Raw genomic sequence first — 18,184 nt, forward strand, 5'->3', positions numbered from 1 at the left:
AGATTTTCTATGTGGCTGCAAAGGTTTAAGGAAGAGAAGACCGAGCAGAAAGCTGAAACTCATATTTGCCATGTTTTGTCACCTATCAACGCTTAATGGTTGTGTGGCATTGGACAGAAAATCTGACTTGATGATGACATTTAAAGGTTGCCATCTCTTCTCTAGCGTGCGTTACATCCTCAATGTGACCCGAGAGATCGACAACTTCTTCCCGGGAATGTTTGAGTACCACAACATCAGGGTGTACGACGAGGAGGCCACCAACCTGCTGGAGTACTGGAACGAAACCTACAAGTTCATTACCAAAGCCAAGTAGGCCTTCACGCACACACAAACGCATACTCATCTGTTTCCCAGCGATTGGTGAGGAATCATGGGTGGTTTTATTTTTTTGTCATAGGAAAGCCGGTGCCAAGTGTCTCGTTCACTGTAAGATGGGCGTGAGTCGCTCGGCCTCGACGGTGATCGCGTACGCCATGAAGGAGTACGGCTGGTCGCTGGACGCCGCCTTTGAACACGTGAAGGAGAGACGAGCTGTTACCAAACCCAACCCTTCCTTCATGAAGCAGCTGGAAGAATATCAGGGAATTCTGCTTGCTAGGTAGGATTTTTATTCCAATTCCTAAAAGTAACCTATAGTGGTGCTCACGGTTATTTATTTGTGATGTATTTGTTTTTTTTTCCCCAGCAAACAGAGGCATAATAAACTCTGGCGCTCCCACTCCGATAGCGACCTATCAGATCGCCCGGAACAATTGTGCAAATCCTCATCTCACTCCCTGGGACGCTCCAACTCTCAGACCAACAACAATAATTCCTCCCCCGCTTTGCATCACTTCCTGGGCGTGGCCGTGCTCCAAGCGCTTGTTTCCGAACCCGACGACACCGCCGAGTCGACCTCTGACCTCCGCACGCACTGTGACGACGCCCCAATTGAAGAGGCGGCGGAAACGGCCAACGCCACGGACGCTCTCATCACTGCGCCTGCCGTCCTTCCCGGTCCTCCCCCCTCACTCCACATCCTCCCCCCAACCCCCGAAGTGCAGCGTGCTCTCAAGGGTCACATGACGCCAATGGCCAGTATAGAGAACAAACCACTGGAACTCTTTCTTCACTTCCCCGAGCAAAACAGCTCCGAGGAGCTTTCTCCCATCACCGTCACGTCCTCGGACACCTCGGAACAGTCGCCGTCAGATTCTCCGAGTGACAAGCGCAGCCCACCCACACACGCGCTGCCTTCCCCAACGGGTCGCAGCGACGACAACAACAACCCCAGCGTGTTTCACGACGACGGGCGCGGCGACGGGGATGGCTCGTCCAATCACAGCTCGGACAGCATCGACTTCTTCAGCGCCAGGGAGAAGTTTCTGGGCTTAGCTCACGAGGACAGAACGCAGAAACTATCAGAGCCAAATACCCCCTCGATGGACGGCGACAACAACAGAAGAAGTGAGGAAAACGAAGAGAGTGAACTGGGGACAAGTCAGGTAAAGATCTGTTTTTATTTTCACTTGTCTCGATACAGTAGTTTGTTTAGAGAAAAAAGTACAGTGTTCCCTCACTATAACGAGGTTCACTTTTCGTGGATTTTATTTAGTGCAATTTTGAAAAATCTGACTTTGAATAAATCCTCCTCTGCAATACTACTACAGTTGGAAAAATTGGCAAATCAACTTTTGCTTCACTTGTTCACAATTTTTGTCATTGTGTTAAATGAATTTTATACGTCAAAAGTACACGAAGTAGCTGAACTCGCGTATTGAACATCCCTATTTTTCTTTATGGTCAGCAGAGGGTTTCTCCACTTCTTATGCTTCACTCACTTCAAGTAAGAAACTATACACTATTGCTCTCTTGTCCAAAAATTGATAAACGGTCTAATTTGCTAGAAAATGTGCACCAAAAAAATACAAAATAAAATTCTAAAGTGTTGTGTTGGGATGTAACGATATCCAAACATCACTATACGATATTATCACGATATGAAGGTCATGATACGATAATTATCCCGATGTTGTGGGGAGGTTGGTGATACAGAAAAGGTCACAATATTGTAAGAAAAATAAGATCATGCTAAAAATAAAAATTAAAAAAAAAAAAACACGCATATTGTGCTTATGTACAACCTCCAAAACGCCTCCATTAGCCACATGTTTGGTGCTCTACTACACCATCGAAGCCATACGCATGTAAACAACCGACAATCTCTAATAACACATATTGACTCGGTTCACAAGTATATTGTGTTCCCCTTCATCTGACCATTAGCATGGATTTTAAACATCGAAGGGCCAAAGCATGCCTTGTGAAAATTAAACAGCACTAAAAATCTAGCCACCAGAGGGTGCTAGAACTACACAAATGGAAATCAACCCGACTTCTATAACAGATGTGCTGCTTTTAATATCGAGACATGATGACGACGATATATTATGGATGTTTTAATATCGTGATATCGCGACATTGCCAGTATCGTTTGTTACATCCCTACTGTTGTCTACAATGAAACTGTAATTAAAAATTGAGTTACTGATACCCACCCCGAGACAAAAATATTGCTTGCCTCCATTCACACGCTCACACAATGCATGTTGTCTTTCCACAGTCTGAGGTTAGCGATGACAAGCTGAGCCCCGACAGTCTTCACCTGCCTCAGCACGACAACGGAATATCAGTCCGCCATATTGTCACTGAGATTGAAGCCATAAGCCACCCGACCGCTTCCTCCACCTCTCCCGCCTCCTGCCCCCCGTCGCCCAGCTTTCCACTTCCTCCGGAGGCGACGGATCGCCCGACGTCCCCCTCGCCGCCGCCGTGCGACCTGCCGGCCGGCGCGGTACGGCGTGCCACCGAGCAACTGGAGCAGAAGTTGAGGCAGGAAATGGAGACGGCGGCGCAGCGTTCCCCACTGCCGTCTCCGTGCAGCGAGCACCCTCCTGTCCCAATGTCTGAACATCCGTGCCGACCTCAGGCCGAGACTGAAATGAACGGCTCCCAAACAGCCAACCTCCAAAACGCCTCCATCAGCCACATGTTTGGTGCTCTACTACACCCTCGAAGCCATATGACGTATGAGACTCGCGCAGTGGACTCATCTCCACATACCTCAGCCCGAACCCAAGCAGACAATGGGCTCCAAATGAGTCTGGACGGGGTGACAATCCAGGAGTCCAACCCCGATGAGAATCCGGAGCCCCTCGGCGTGCGTGGGAGTTGTGGCCCCGACTGCGCCGCCCAGAAGCGACTGGCGCGCGGCAGCCAGGAGCTGGAGCGGATTCGGCAGACACTGAGAGAACTGCAGGCCTTCCTCCACGACGGCGGCCTGGAGGCGCCGGACATCATGGAGGCCGAGCCCCCTCCCAGCCCGGATGAGCCGGAGCCGGCCGGATGGCACCGAGCCGTCCAGCTGGAGGCTCGCATCCGCCAGGCGGGCCTCACCCCGCCGTCTCTCATGAAGAGGTCGGCCTCCTTGGCCAAACTGGACTGCCTGGAATTGTCGGCCAACGACCTCAACGACCTTGAGCTAAGGCAGCACACCCGGACGGCGCCGCCGCACTCCCAACACGCTTCCCCCGTGTCGCCGTCGCACTCGGACGACACGTGGAAGAAGCAGAAAGTTCTCGCGCGGAACAATTGTTCACGTTTGTGCCGTGAAGACCTCCCGCCATCCCCCGAGAGGAGCGAGCGGGAGGAGCCGGAGGGTGGCGGCGGGGGTGGCAGCGGCGGTGGCGGCCCGCTAGTGATGTCACCACGGCAACAGGGGAGGGCTCACTCTTCCAGACGTTGTCGGAAAGCCAGCGAGAGGAAGCAGCGCGCCGCCAACACCGCCGCCGCCACCACACTGCTGTACAACACCATGTGACCTCACTCGTGCGCCACGTGACCTCACTGGAACGCACACAAGTGGACTCAGCACCGAGGGTGCCATTGGAATGTGTAGCAGGTGTTTGCAATCAGACGAGCTTGTCAACATATGAGGAGTCGTGAAGATTTTATGGAATGCCATTAGAGTATTTCTTCGTTTTTGCAGTTCACTAGTAGAACAACTAGGGCACTAGTACACTGTAAAAAAAAAAAAAAAAAGTGTGTGGGGGGGGGGGGGGGAGTAATTTTTACTTGAAAAACTACTAAAGTTTTTTCACTCAGAAATTCTAAGTAAATTTTACATAGAGAATTTTGAGTACAATTTACCAGTTTATTTATTTATTTATTTTTAAATGAGTTACTTAAGCGTTGTGGAACGAACCTTCAGCTTGGGAGACAGTGACTCTATCACCTGAGCCATGCCACTCTTGATGTTTGCCTCTATACTGCATTGCTGGTGTGTCCAAAATGAGACCAAAAACTGGTCTTCTGGAGGTATAAGGACTCTGCCTGACACCATCAATATACTAGCATACTACAGGAGTGGCATATCTCCCAACTTGTAGGTTGTCGGTTCAGTCCATATCCTTGTATAGTGTCCCCCCCCCCCAATAAACTGGTAAAGCGTACTCAAAACTCTCCTTGTAAAATTGAATTACATTTTCTGAGTGAAAAAAAGTATATATTTTTTTCCCCAAGTATTTTTTTTTTTTTTTTTTATACAGGTTAGTGGGGGCACATTTGTTCTACCTTGTACAGATGGATGTATGAAGACCTCCCATATCAATGATTGAACAAATGCTTTAATGGCTTTCCATTGAAGTCAAGATGACCCCACATGCAACTGAAATGCTCATATAGACACTGAAATACATGTTTTGTTTGTGAGAACATTCAGTATTATGTGTTTGCGTGAGAGGTAATCCTGAAGTGAGTTCCTAGCAGCCCCTCGTGTCAACTACTAGATGTGTTTGAACTGGACTGACATGCACACAATGAATGAACCACGCACTCCATGTCTGGGTTGCCTTTTTTTTTTATGTATAAATGGTCATGTGTGTGTGTGTAAATGTATGTGTGACCTTCACTGCAAAACTCCAACAAGAGGGCTTCTTCTCAAAACATGCACTTTACTGTTTTGATCATTTTCCTAATCTCCAAGAATGTTTTGCACTGATGTCAATGGAGGCTCGTTAGTCTCGTAGTTTTTGTTTTTCCACGAATGGACAAATGTCTTTATTCATATTTTAATTAAACCAGGGCAAAGCGGAATATGTTCAATACTTTTTTATATTCAGCGCTTTAGCAGTTAATAAATATAGTTGGCTTGTTTTGACTGGAGTCTGACTTCTTTCTCACGACACTGACATGCTTGACCTCTACTGCCATCTGCCGGACAGTGAAAAAAAAAAGAACTTAATCTTGCCGGGTCAGAATCGTAAATGCCGTCTGCGGGTGAATCAGCCACACGTCTCAGTGGGGAGTCTGTCAGTGCTGACATTTTACCTTTTCCTTCATGTGGCTAATTAAACACTGATAGAGGCCACCGGGCCCCCCTCTCTCCTGCTCTCTTACTCAATTATTTAACCAGGAGAGGGTGACATTAAATCTACTTTATTATGAGGTACTTTAAAAGACATCACAGCTCCACTTGGTTGGGAGGGAGTGAGGAGCAGATGAAAGTCATTCGTTAGATTTTTGCGAATCAAATCTACTTCAGTGGATTAGACAAAGGGGGTAAAATTATTTATATTAGCTGTTCGTTATGTTACAATAACAAGTTGACCAGAAATTTCTGATATTTCTTTTTATTCGAGCAAAGCTGTACAAATTACTGGGAAGAAACATGGAGCCTTCTCTGTGGAACCACCTGCGCAATTAGGACAATAATTAAAAGAAAAAAACCCAGACACTTCTTAAAAGACGTTCGTTTATTTGACTAGCATACCCATAAAAACATTTGAAGTGATTAAAAAAAAAAAGTGAATTAAAGAGGAGCAGGATGGTTCTCAAGTTGTGCTGCTATCGGTGAAAAAAGTACGACTTCAAATGTATGTGTATCAAAACTGTAGGTCTGTCGTTTCGGTTATTTACATTCAAAAACATCTCATTACCATTTTGGAGATGAGAATGTTCAAGATGCCTACCATCTACCATATTGGTAGATTGTGAGTACAGTTGTATACGCATCAGACATTTGTTTGGGTACCGATAATGTGGTCCAATGTATGAGTTGCATCAAAAATTCTGCCTTTACAATAAAACAAAGACGTTATCCATCCATTCATTCATTTAGCTAACTTTCACTTAAAAAAAAAAAAAAATAGTTGGGTCCAAAATGGACCGATCTACTACTAGCGCCATTTTTTTTAGTTGCTTTGCACAAAACAACTCCCCCTAAAAAAAAATAGTAATTTTGCATGAAACAATCCTGAAAATTGAACAAAGCCCCCCCCCCCCAAAAAAAAAACCCAATAATAATAAAATTGGGTTGTTTTGTCCAAAAAGAAAAAAAAAAAAAAAAAAAAACTGGGAGAATACTTTGAACAAATTGAACCAAGCAGTGGATCAGTCAATTATTGATTCAAAATGGGTTATTTCGGGCCCAAATGTTTTCAGAGTTGGGTAAAAAAAAAAAAAGAAATAAAGAAATAACAATAATAATAATAATAATTTGGGTTTAAAAAAAAAAGGGGGGGGGGGGGCTGTCTATTATTTGGGTCAATTTGACCAATTTTCTGAATTGATTTGCATAAAACACTATCCCCCAAATTTTGTATATTAAAAATAAACAAATAAATAAAACTGGGTCATTTTGTGCAAAAAAAATAATAAAGAAAATGACTGGGAGAATACTTTGAACAAATTGAACCAAGTAGTGGATCAGTCCATTATTGACCCAAATTAGGTTATTTTTTACTCAACTGTTTTTTGAGTTGGGTCAAAAATAGTCTAATTTGGGTCAAAATGGAATTAACCACTATTTGGGTCAATTTGACCCAACTTTATGTGTTGTTTTTTACAAAACAACTAAATTGTGTTCACGTTTTATGCTGAATACCCAAAAAGCTGAGTCAAATTGACCCCAGTAGTGGATCGGTCCATTCTTAACCCTCTTTTGACTCAACTGTTTTAGAGTGTTTTGTGAGAGGCTGTTAGCTGGGCACATATAAACAAAGGTGCCCATGCACTCGACATAAAAACATCTCCATTTTATTAGCAGGGCAAGTTAAGTCTTAAGTTTTTTTTGTGGGGGGCACACCTTCAGCACATCTGGCAATTTGATAACAGAAAGCAGACTGTGCTCGGTCTAAAAACGGGCGCAACTTAATTTCTGGCAAGTCTAGTCTAGCATGATAGTGAATTTAGTTTCTGCCTCATCAGCGCATCGCTAATTAGACTAGATTTTAGACTCGATAAAACCAGGTCTAACTAGTAGCGCAGGTAGTGGATCAGATTCGGCGCTCTGCGGATGTGGAAGGTGGAAGGTGGACTTCATTCATAAATATGTCGAGTGTCAAAACAGTATGACTGATTACAAGTAAATGCAGAATGTTTGAAACAGATCACGCCTTGGCTCGCATCCGATTGCAGTGCAGTGCATTAACTGTAATGGGGAAATAAAATCAGATCTGTGCAGTTCACTTTGTGCTCCAGCTTGTGAGCCAACCACAGTGTAAATACAGTACATTTGGATTTTGTGCAAGTAAAAAAAAACACAACTACAGCTCAGCAACTTTTATCATTATCGTTACTATGGGTCAAAAGTTCAACATTCACATGTCACTTCCACTAGCTGAATTACAGTCGGCCTTTTGTCTAAACAGGTGTTGATTGTAAACTGGCATTGGCACCATCATCATCATCAGAGAAAGCACAACAGTCATTTTTTTTTGTTAGTTTTTTTTTTTTTTGTTCTGTCCACATCCAAATGTGCTTCCAACGTTTTTCGCCCGTCTCACTTCTCCATGAGCGACAGCTGGATGATGTGCAGCAGCTCTTTCTCTTCCTTCCGTCGCCGCAGCTCGGCTTCCTCCTGCTCCCGGGCCGACATCGCCATGGCGATGCGCAGCTGCTCGTCGTAGTTGCAGCCGCTCGACTGCTGCTTCTTGGAGGGGGTCGACGACAGGCTGGAGGGGGAGCGAGGCTTCGTTTGGGGGATCCTGGGTACGACCACACGAGACAATGTCATGAATAGGAGATGAGTTGATTAAACTGTCGGTTTGAGTGTTCTGGGTGCAAGCGCGCGTGTTGAGAAGGAGGAAGTGGAAGTGCCCATCCGCCGGTCTCCAAACAGGGACGACAGCGAGAGAACGATAACAAGGCAAAGTCAACATCTGCTGACTGTGGAAGCAGGAAACTGTCATCTCCGCCGCTCGCTCTCCAAACACGCGCTTGCGCGTTTGACGGGAGCGCGGGAGGAGGAGAAAAAAAATACAGGATGTGAGTCAGGGATGGATGGAAAGATGAAAAGAGGAAGAGAAAAACAATCAAGCAAAACAGTGACAGGAAGTCGGATGTGGAGGAGGGATGTGGGCAGGATGCAAAGTCCCCATGAAAGCTTTGAAATGTTTTTTGTGTGCCATATCAAAGTTTCTCTTATTGACTGACTTGGTATTGGGTGCGAAGAAAGACAAACAATACGCAATCATTGATTGGCTGACCTCTCCAGGCGACTTGGATCACAAGAGAGCGGGTGTGTTCCTGGCTTGCTATTGGTCAGCGCCTCCCAGATGGTCACCTACAAACAGATGGCAGCAAGTCATTTGGGATGGAATGAACAACTGAGATCCAGCCTTCATCATCAACTGGTTCATGCCTAAAAATGACCATTCAAGGATGCCACAAAACTACCGAACAGAAAAACATTAAGTGCAAGAACCCATTTGAGCATTTTTTTCCCCCCACAAAAATCAACTCGCTCAAATTTTTATTATTCAGGTACTATGTTTATCTGGCATCTCATTCCAAATCAGCAACAACAAAAAAACAACATAGCCTAGCCATTATGTTATCTTATCATATATTTGCTGTAATGAAGAACTGCTTCTGTTTGCAATAAAGACTGCTTTGCTTGCAAAAAGAACTACTTCTGCTTGCAATGAAGAATGCTTTGCTCTGTTCCCACTCACATTCACATAGCCTGGCTATTTGAAGATGACTCAAAAAGCTGAAGAACCACATCTAACACAGCAGAATGGTTCGAGCCAGTCTGCTGAGGTCGCCTGTTTTCTGTTAAGAAATGATTGCTTGACCACACGTACTCAGCAATCTTCCACCCACATGCACAACACGTAGACGAACAAGTACACTGTGTTCCAACTGTGCCTTGCATTTGCATTTTTAGGGTTTGAACACCCATGTAACTAGGGGCGTGGAAAGGGCGTGGAAAACCAAATAAAAAGAGAGGGTTAGGAGAGGAATCTTCAGACAGTGCAGGAGTGAATTGTATCAGTCAGTTCCTCTCCTCTCTCCTCGCGAGCCCTGGACTGAGTGTCAAACAGGTAACCCTGACAAATATATTTCTGATTTTCACTTGTTTTTCAGATCCACAAATGCACAATTTTCACATTTCTTCATGTTGTGTGTTTATGTAGGCATTTATCATGACTTATTTGCAAATATTGAGCTTCTTTACAACGTTAATATTATAGTCTAATATATTTGTGTGAAGTTGTGACCAATTTTGAGACAAATCTCTTGGCATAAATAGCTTGGAAAATTGTAGTTATAAAAAATAATATACTGTATATCATATATAAAATACAGTTATTTGTCAACCCAAACAATTCTTCGAAAAACTGATAAAATTCCAATAATATATAATATCCTTATATAATAATAATTGAAAAAATAATGTTACCTTCCTAAAATAATGACCCATTGGTTTAACTGTTCTCATAAAACGTGAACAATTTAAACAAATCGATTAATAATTTCATTACAGGGTTAGAAATTGATTGATTGATCTGTTTCACTAATGACATAGCTGATTTTAGCAGAGGTGACCAACATCCTGCAGAGATGTTTAAACAGCAAGTCAAACCCCCTTAAAAAAAAAATTGACAATGGTATGTTCTATACCATGTTCTATGTAGGCAAACACAAACATATTGAACAGGTCATCACGTGCTTTCAAAAGTTGAGAGAAGGTCAGTGAGGGGAAGCACGAGTGGGGCACGGACGTCACACGCACGCACTCACCTGATCGTATTCCGAGCCGGCCTCCAGCAGACTCTGCTGAATGGCAAACTGCAGCAGGTCCTCCTCCTCCTCCCTCATGCTGTCTCTCTGCTTGCCTCCAAGCATGGTGTATCCAGACGGGGGCTCAAAAACACAGGGGGGGATCTCGCCGGCTCGACATGACACTGCACATACGGGGGGAAGGCGAAAGGGCAGAAGATGGGAAAGGTGTCATCGGACATTGATGGCATTACACTCAAGTGTGAGGATGAACTAACACTGGTTGGAAAGAAGACCAAAATGTTGAATGTAACAAAGTCAAGGCATGTCCCTTTTCCCTTAAAAATCCCTGCACGACTCAGACGAGCGATTTTTCATTTGGCTAAGTCACACATTTTCATGCAGCATATTGAAGAGCTATACTACACACACGTTGTTTTATATGAAGGCTTCTGGAGTTGTGATCAAGCCATATATTGTAGAGTCTACAGTGTAGAAGATGACTCAGCAAAAAACAACTTAAAAAGTTTGGTGGCAAATTGCTTATATTAAAAACAAACAAACAAACAATTTTTACTATAATCCCTAATATGTCTGTGACTCAAAAAAGATTATGTGCTAGGTGATTCCACTCCAGTCCAGTAGGTGGAGGTAATGTGCAAATAACGACCAATGATAACAACTGGCGTGACATTGCTTTGACACATTTTGCCAGCGGAAGACGGTTGTAAATAAAGCATATTTCCCAGAATTCACCTTTTCCCATTAAAATGAATGCAAATTCTGTTAATCCGTTCCAGCCCTTCTATGCCTCTTCTGGTGTGTGAACCTTGGGCCACCAGGGGGCAGTATACTACATAGTATACTACATATATAGTACATGTACAAAGAAGAGTTTCACAAATGCTGCCGTGATAATAGTCATTTTTCGCAGTTTATTGTCTGTCTACAGTACATGTGTTAATCATTTTCTGTTCACTGCAACTATTGATGCTAATCATTAGCCTCTCTATGATATTTTGCATAGTCTTAGCTTTAAGCTAGCGGTAGAGCTACAGCTATTGAGTATTTTCATATTTGGATATCCTACTGAAAATGCTATTGAATAATTGGGTATTTTAATAAAAACATAAATAAAAATATATATTTTTCTTGGTTAAATAAATTAGTACAGAAGTCACCCCCCAAAAAAATCACTTAATAATGAACAGCCAACTGGTTTTTATTTTTAGCTAATCAACATTTTTTAACTTAAATTTAAACTGTTGAGCACGCTATTTTTATCTCTAGAGACAAAGTCAAAATCACAGTAGCGATTTTACTTACTACACTAGCACATTTGTTAAAGTGATCAGTATCAAAGTGTGTAGTGTAATTTACGTCTATTAAACTGCCTGTGAAATGTGATCAGCTAGCTCGTCCTGCTAGCTGCTAGCGCTACTAGCCACTACCACAACTAGTCGCCTCAAAATTAAGTCTTTTTTAGCACACTTAATTGGCGATTGAAAGTGATTTCAGGACGTTGTGCTGCTGATATCGGTTGCAAGAACTTTTGACAGCAATAGGAACACCCCAAACACATTTTGTAAGGCGAGTCAAGTCAGCCATTATGCCACGACACGCTGCCGGGAACAACTTCAAAATAAAAGCACTCCAAGGCATTGATCTGCATATCGTCGCTGTCCTGTGGAAAACACTAATGTCCATTTTTGTCTATTTCTTTCTTTCGTTCTTTTTTTTCCCAGAATAAAAGTAAATTCTCGCGTCGGGTATCAGTGAGTGAGTGAGTGAGTGAGTGAGTGAGTGTCCTCACTGGTGGAGCTGGAGCTGGAGACACTGGAGGAGTCGCTGCCAGGCGAGGGGGTATCCGTCCTCAGGTTGTACCTTTGTCCGCCCCCTTCCACCGCAGCTTCGTTGTCCGGGCGCACGTTTGCCCCCTCCTCACATCCGTTCAGGTTGCTGAAGGTAATCCTGGCATTCAGGATGTGGTACAGCGGGATCTCTGCAGGTGGGTGGAAGAAATGACATTTGAGGCATTTTCAGCCTTTTTCAAAAAAAGCTTTTGTTGTTCCTTCACTGCCTCTTAACTTTCCTCCTACTGCTTCTTGTGTTTTGTTTGTCCTTTCACCTGACTTCCTCGTCACTCACCGATCTTGACGGGAAAGCCGGGCGGCAAGCGCAGCATGATGAAGTCCCGCAGCTTGGCAAACAGAGCGTTGGAAATGGCCATCAGGTCGATGATTGGAGCCACTTGTTCTGCCAGCGATAGAGGATGGGACTCGCACAGCCACAGCTTTGCTTTGAATCTGGACAAAAGACGGTGAATAATTAACATGGCTTATCGTTTGGCTTAGTCAACACTTAAGGTCCTCGTTTGTGTGTTTTACTTCCTGACTATTGCTTCCATAGGCATAGATCAGAGAATGTGTTAACGGTGACACGTCTCTGATTCGTGTTGCGCCGATCGATGCCTAAATTGGAAATGGATCAGTTAATGAGTGTGGCATTGAAAGCAGCCTTACAGATTTCCACCTCATCATGTGATGTCGCCTTGAATTACGCAGCGATGAACAGTGAGCTGAATACTAATCATGACAAAGAGGCCAGTGCAGTCAAGTCGACAGAAAGCAGTACCTGGATGCTGCTTGTTATGAGCTCCCTTTTAAAACACTGTTTGCTTTTATCGCAGCTATCAGTCTAGCAGTGCAAGGCCTGTCCTACATTTACAACCTGAATTCTAAATATTTGCCCCGTTAAATTGCGATTTCAGCCTCTGTATACTGCCAAGTCAATTTCATGTTTTCAGAATCCGTCTCATTTTCAGTTTATGAGCATTCTATGAGTAGAAGTGAGGCCATAAGGCCACTGGCAGCAGACCAGGAGACGAATTGAAATATGCTTTCTTTCACTCGTGTTTTGGTTGGGTCAGCACGTGTAAAGCGGCACTTGTCTCCATGCCAAGAAAACACAGACAGCCTGTGACTAGGTCACCAAGTTCACTGCTGCGAGTGCAATTTTCAACTTCCACTGACACTTTACACATTATAGGATTGCATGAAAATGACGGGTTCCAAGTTTGCTGCTACGAGAGGAAAGTAAAAGTCAGTAAGTCTAAGAAGAATGGACTGAATGAACAAGCACAAGATCCATGCCCTATAAATATGCAAAGGAGACTTTGGCTGTGATGTGATGAAGAGCTCCAGTTTCTTATGAGATGAAGCACTCGAATTTTGAAGAGATATTTCCTTCAAATTCAGAGCTAAGAACAACTGCAGAAAAATAAAAACAGTGAAATCTTCAAATCAAGATGCAAAGCAGGATTCTTGTCACTTATATGACACGACAATCAAAAGCAACATGAGCGGTTCGAATTCTGAGTAGCACAAGAAGCCATTCATAGATGTTCCACAGCAACCAGATGCACTGAAATGCTGGCTGGTCATCTATTAAGCAGCTGTGTGTTGGAATCCAAAATGCAAAGTGCATTTTCTCTAGCTGCGGAGGACGTTTTGGTTTGAATATTACAGTATTATTGCGGTCTGATAATGTGATAAATAAATCATAATGAATGGACCTTAAGCTTAAAACCCCTTCAGATTCGCATTTTTTCTGCTGGGGGAAAAAAAAAGATTTTGTTTCTTTTCCCACATAAGAACAACATGGAAAAATATTTTGGGGATTATCACATGTTTGTATTTGTTGTAGTGGACGCCAGGATAGTATGGCTATAACGTGTTGTAAACTTACCAAGCTTATATGTGACATCTTTTTAACATGAACATCATCCAAATCAACTTGCGATTGTGATTGGTTAGCTAGGATCCAATCATGAACCAGAAGCGTTATCATCATCTAAATTATGCGTTTTTATCGGTTTAGACACGCAAATGTCATGTACACTGCATTCATCTATTGGTCCAATTTATTGAATTAATTAAATAATAATTATAATAATAATACATCAAATAATAATTTAATTAACTTAAGTAAAATGTATTATTTGTTTGTTTTTTGTGACTGTGTGGCCTGCCATCCATTTTTCATCAGCCAATGGTATTGTACTAAGAATGACATTTGAGAGGGTTGGCAAGGGTAGTTTTAATTAAAAAAGGTGGAAGTGGGTGGGTACAGTGAAACCTAATAAACTGGTTTATATACTGTATACGAAAAACAATTACTTGAAGACTCACTTAAAATGTTTGCTTTCTTCTTGTTTTTCTTATCTTATTCTTTACTGCACGACAATTTCTGTTTCATGTACAGCACTTTGTATACAGCAATGCTTGTTTTAAAGTGCTTTATAAATAAAGTTGAGTTGAGTTGAACTGGTTGCCAGCCAATTACAGGGCATACAGATAAATAATTTACGACAACAACACAATCTTTCTTCGAAACACAATGGTGAACAAATATGACTTTTTAAATTGTTTCTTGCACTTTTGTTTGGTGTCCAACTTATGAACTTTAATAATCATCAAGCAACTATTTTACAAATGGTCATATTAGTGAAGTTTTCTTTTGTTTTGGGTTTGAATGTGGAGATGACATTCAGTTGCTGATCAGCGCATTCAGTCTAATGGGCTTTAAGGCCACAGACCATGACAAAATCTTGAAAAATCTTTGCCTGTAACACAAAACTATTCTGTAGCACTTTTTCAAAAATGACTACAAAATATAAACAAGTTGGCTGCTCTAAATTGTTTGTAGATGTGAATGTGAGCATGAATGCTCATTTATCTGCTGTATACGTGCCCTGCTATCGGCTGGGGACTAATCCAAAGTCAGATGGGCTTGTCTCCATATCATCTGAAATTATAATGAGGACAAGCAGCAGTATAGAAAATGGATGGCTATTACGACGTGTTATTATTTGGAGATGCTAATAAGAATCGTATTTGGCCAATGCAGCCTCATAAGTACAATCAAGGCATAAATGTCGGGAAATCACACTTGTTCTTTGTAGCTTGTCAGCTTGACAGCAACTTGGCGGCCGGGTTTACACGGCGACATCAGTCAGCGCATGCCTGGCTGCTTCTCCCTGCTTTTGTGTCAGCTGGAGCACTGCTGCCTCACCTCTGCGTCTTGGTGGTGAGTTGGCACGGGTGGCCGATGTCCCTCAGTGTGGGAGAGGAGCCGGGATTGAAGTATTCCTCAGCGCTCAGCGCCGCAGGGTTGGTCACCGCCGGAGTTGACATCTGGGTCACGAGGGCCTGCAGAGCCCAGGAACGTACAGGAAATATAAACAAATATTAACAAAAATATACGTATGTCTTGTTGGCCAACAGAAGCACATGATTGTCAAACAAGATGAATGAATTCAAGATGCCACGACTCACCCCGTTGTTTGGGCCCATGTGTTGTTCTGCAATCCCGAGGAAGTTCTGCAGTGGAGTCTTCCCGCCTGCTCAGACACAAACAGCCAATGAAAGAGTTAAAAATAAATGTAAAAAAAAATTCTCGTACATACTGTATATATAAATATTACCTTGATGGTTGTCAGTTAATTGTGGGAAAAAGAAAATAATTACTAACTATAACTTATAATATAAACCTATCTGAGATCTGCAGACTTGGGTCAATTAGTGGAGTTCGACGTAAACATGGTGAGGCTACATTTAGCTGTTATGCTGCACACAAATGAAATAAGTTGCCAACAGAAGTGAAGTCATCCCCGAGTGTGAATCATTGTTAAAAACTTTGCTTTTTATCCCTGTACCTTTGATTTACGTCTTCTAAAATTTTTTAAATAGTCTGTTTTTCCCTTTTAATTATTTTAGACAACTACTCATCTCTTTACTTTACCTTTAAATGTTTTTAACGTTGCCGTTGTCAATGTTCTTTATGGAATTTTCTAATCTACTTTGTTTTTCTGAATGTTGTGAAGTATTGTTTATTGATGCTTGCAGGTTTGTGTCTTTGCTTGTGTAAAGCACATTGAATTGCCTTGTGTATGACCCAAAAGCGAGTCTCCAAAGACAGTGGGGATGTATTTGTTGCCTGGGAGGCTCAGATATGATACGGTGCTTAACGTTGTAGGTCACAAAAGCACAGGGTGTCAATTGCTGTTGCTCTGTTAAGACGCCAGGTGACAGCATCCAATATTAGCTGATAAATTCAAGGAAACCTTTAATCTTGTTCTTGTTCTGGTCCGACAGGTGGTCCGTTCTGGTCCTGGTGATAAGTTCCACATTTGATGCGGCATACACCTGAAAACGGAAGGAAAGATGAAAATGATGGTGATGAGCAAGCAATAAAGCACCAAACGACTGCTTGGTGCAATGCTGAATAACGACTTGTTTTTATGACTATAATAAAATTGTAAAAAAAAGAAAAAAGAAAAACATAAACAATACTCTCTAAGAATCTAGCCTATCATGATGTTCATCCTGTAGCATCATCAGGCTATATATGAAAATCAAATATGTCAAACCACAACAGCAGAGGAAAGCAAGCTCGACTGAGTGTGTCCATTTATGTCCCGATCTCTAAATCAGCGACGTAGAAAATAGCAATTACTGCTGAGGCCTGTCGGAATTGCTTTTAAAGCACTGGTGATTGATGGCCCTCGATATGTGACACTTGTCTCCCATCGATCCCTCGTGGCGCTTGAGCAAACAAATGAGGTCCAGAGTATCTATATTGTTTGTCTAAGTCACAATAGAAACATCTTTTTCTCTACCCTTTATTCAAGGCCATTAAGGGACACTGCTGACGTGCATTCTGGTGATAAAATAAAATAGCATATAAAATAACTTCAGAATTCTTCTGGAAAGCGCCTATGTTGAGGTGAAATTGCAGGAAATATCAAGTGAGTTTTGACATCTTTGGATTTTCTGGACAGTGTGAGAGATTCAACAGCCTGTCGCTGCTCTCTCTACCTTGGCTTCATATCCGTTCACAGTCTCCGTCTTCTCGCTCCTCCAGCCCAGAATGCCTGTCTTGTTCCTGCAATCAACAGACTTTGCATCATTAAACCACCTCCAGAAAATGCATGCTGTTTTGTTTTAAATTATTCTCAGATCCTTATTTTGTCCTAAAAAGAAAAGGGATAATTTTTTGTTCAATGTCCCTAATATAGTGCTGCACGCGGAATATGGTCCTAATCTTGCTTCATATTAAAAGAATGTTAACTATTTGGTGCAGTGTGACCTTAAATATGGGAAAGGAACAATTGTCTTTTTATTATATTATTTATTTAGAAATACAAATAAATTTGATTAGATGAAAAAAATGCACTACAAGTGCACATGTATATTCCACGATGATGCTATAGGGTGAATGGTATGGTCAATAGAGTGAGCTAAATAACTAACTCGTAACAACTCGGGCTAAATGTCGCTTCTCCCCGACAAACAAGATGCTGTTCTGTCAGGATATATATATGTAGTATATAGTTTCACTTTAACTCATACACTCCCAGCCATTTTCACTGAAGCAACCACCTTCGCTCCCAGCTGTTTTACTAGATTTTGACTGATTTTACAAGGCCCACAGAATATTGTGTTCTATTGCTATGAAAAAATGAAGGAAGGAAGGAAGGAAGATTAGAGTCTCTTCTTTCATCAGGAAAAAAAAGTATATTTGTATCAGTTTCGGTTTTGCAGTAATTAGCATTAGAGTATAGCTAAGTTTCATCATTATTCACAAAACCTGTTGAAAACACTGAAGAAAAGAGCTTGTTGCAACATGGCCCTTATACTCTGCTGCCACCTGCTGGTCCTTTTTTGTAATAACTACCATTGCTTTAAGCGACCTCTTCAGGTCAGAGGCTGCATCAAAGCCTTCTGTATGCGCTAGCATAAAAAAAACATATATATACATTTTTGGGACCACAGCAATAATTAAAATAGAACGTTTTTATACATTTTTGGGAGCAAATGAGTTAACATACTTCCTTGACACCAATTACTACTTTCCTAGTAGCTAGTGCTTTCATGTCAAGTCAAGTCAAGTTTATTTATATAGCCCTTAATCACACAAAAGTCTCAAAGGGCTTCACATGCCCACAATTGACAAATAGTAACTACATCCCCTGACCAAACCACAAAAGGGCAAGGAAAAACTAAAAAACAAAAAACAAAAAAAAAAACATTGGTACAATTTTTGTCATCTTAAAATAATATTGAAAGAGCACAAA

At 42.1% G+C, this 18,184-nt stretch overlaps 2 protein-coding genes and 1 long non-coding RNA gene across 6 annotated transcripts in view; 2 read left to right on the plus strand and 1 right to left on the minus strand.

Annotated features, from left to right (window-relative positions):
- ssh2a (slingshot protein phosphatase 2a) overlaps positions 1-5,200 on the plus strand; it is a 40,711-nt gene extending 35,511 nt beyond the window's left edge. For all 3 annotated transcript variants that reach the window (XM_077541482.1, XM_077541479.1, XM_077541480.1), the window contains 4 exons: positions 166-312; positions 401-601; positions 689-1,487; positions 2,606-5,200. In XM_077541482.1, the coding sequence (XP_077397608.1) occupies positions 166-312; positions 401-601; positions 689-1,487; positions 2,606-3,862 (2,404 nt within the window). In that variant the 3' untranslated portion in view covers positions 3,863-5,200. The remainder of the gene's footprint in view (positions 1-165; positions 313-400; positions 602-688; positions 1,488-2,605) is intronic.
- A 1,136-nt stretch (positions 5,201-6,336) lies between these two features.
- ankrd13b (ankyrin repeat domain 13B) overlaps positions 6,337-18,184 on the minus strand; it is a 41,447-nt gene continuing 29,599 nt past the window's right edge. For both annotated transcript variants that reach the window (XM_077541868.1, XM_077541867.1), the window contains exons 7-15: positions 16,926-16,992; positions 16,172-16,253; positions 15,384-15,448; positions 15,121-15,257; positions 12,196-12,353; positions 11,861-12,049; positions 10,069-10,232; positions 8,529-8,605; positions 6,337-8,027 (exon numbers count right to left, since the gene is read on the minus strand). In XM_077541868.1, the coding sequence (XP_077397994.1) occupies positions 7,823-8,027; positions 8,529-8,605; positions 10,069-10,232; positions 11,861-12,049; positions 12,196-12,353; positions 15,121-15,257; positions 15,384-15,448; positions 16,172-16,253; positions 16,926-16,992 (1,144 nt within the window). In that variant the 3' untranslated portion in view covers positions 6,337-7,822. The remainder of the gene's footprint in view (positions 8,028-8,528; positions 8,606-10,068; positions 10,233-11,860; positions 12,050-12,195; positions 12,354-15,120; positions 15,258-15,383; positions 15,449-16,171; positions 16,254-16,925; positions 16,993-18,184) is intronic.
- Positions 11,831-16,977, plus strand: LOC144033651 (uncharacterized). Its single transcript, XR_013288027.1, has 3 exons — positions 11,831-12,055; positions 12,213-12,367; positions 16,203-16,977. It is a non-coding gene; the product is annotated as an uncharacterized LOC144033651 (long non-coding RNA).

The sequence above is a fragment of the Festucalex cinctus genome, chromosome 13, assembly GCF_051991245.1.
Source record: "Festucalex cinctus isolate MCC-2025b chromosome 13, RoL_Fcin_1.0, whole genome shotgun sequence".
Classification (NCBI taxonomy): domain Eukaryota; kingdom Metazoa; phylum Chordata; class Actinopteri; order Syngnathiformes; family Syngnathidae; genus Festucalex; species Festucalex cinctus.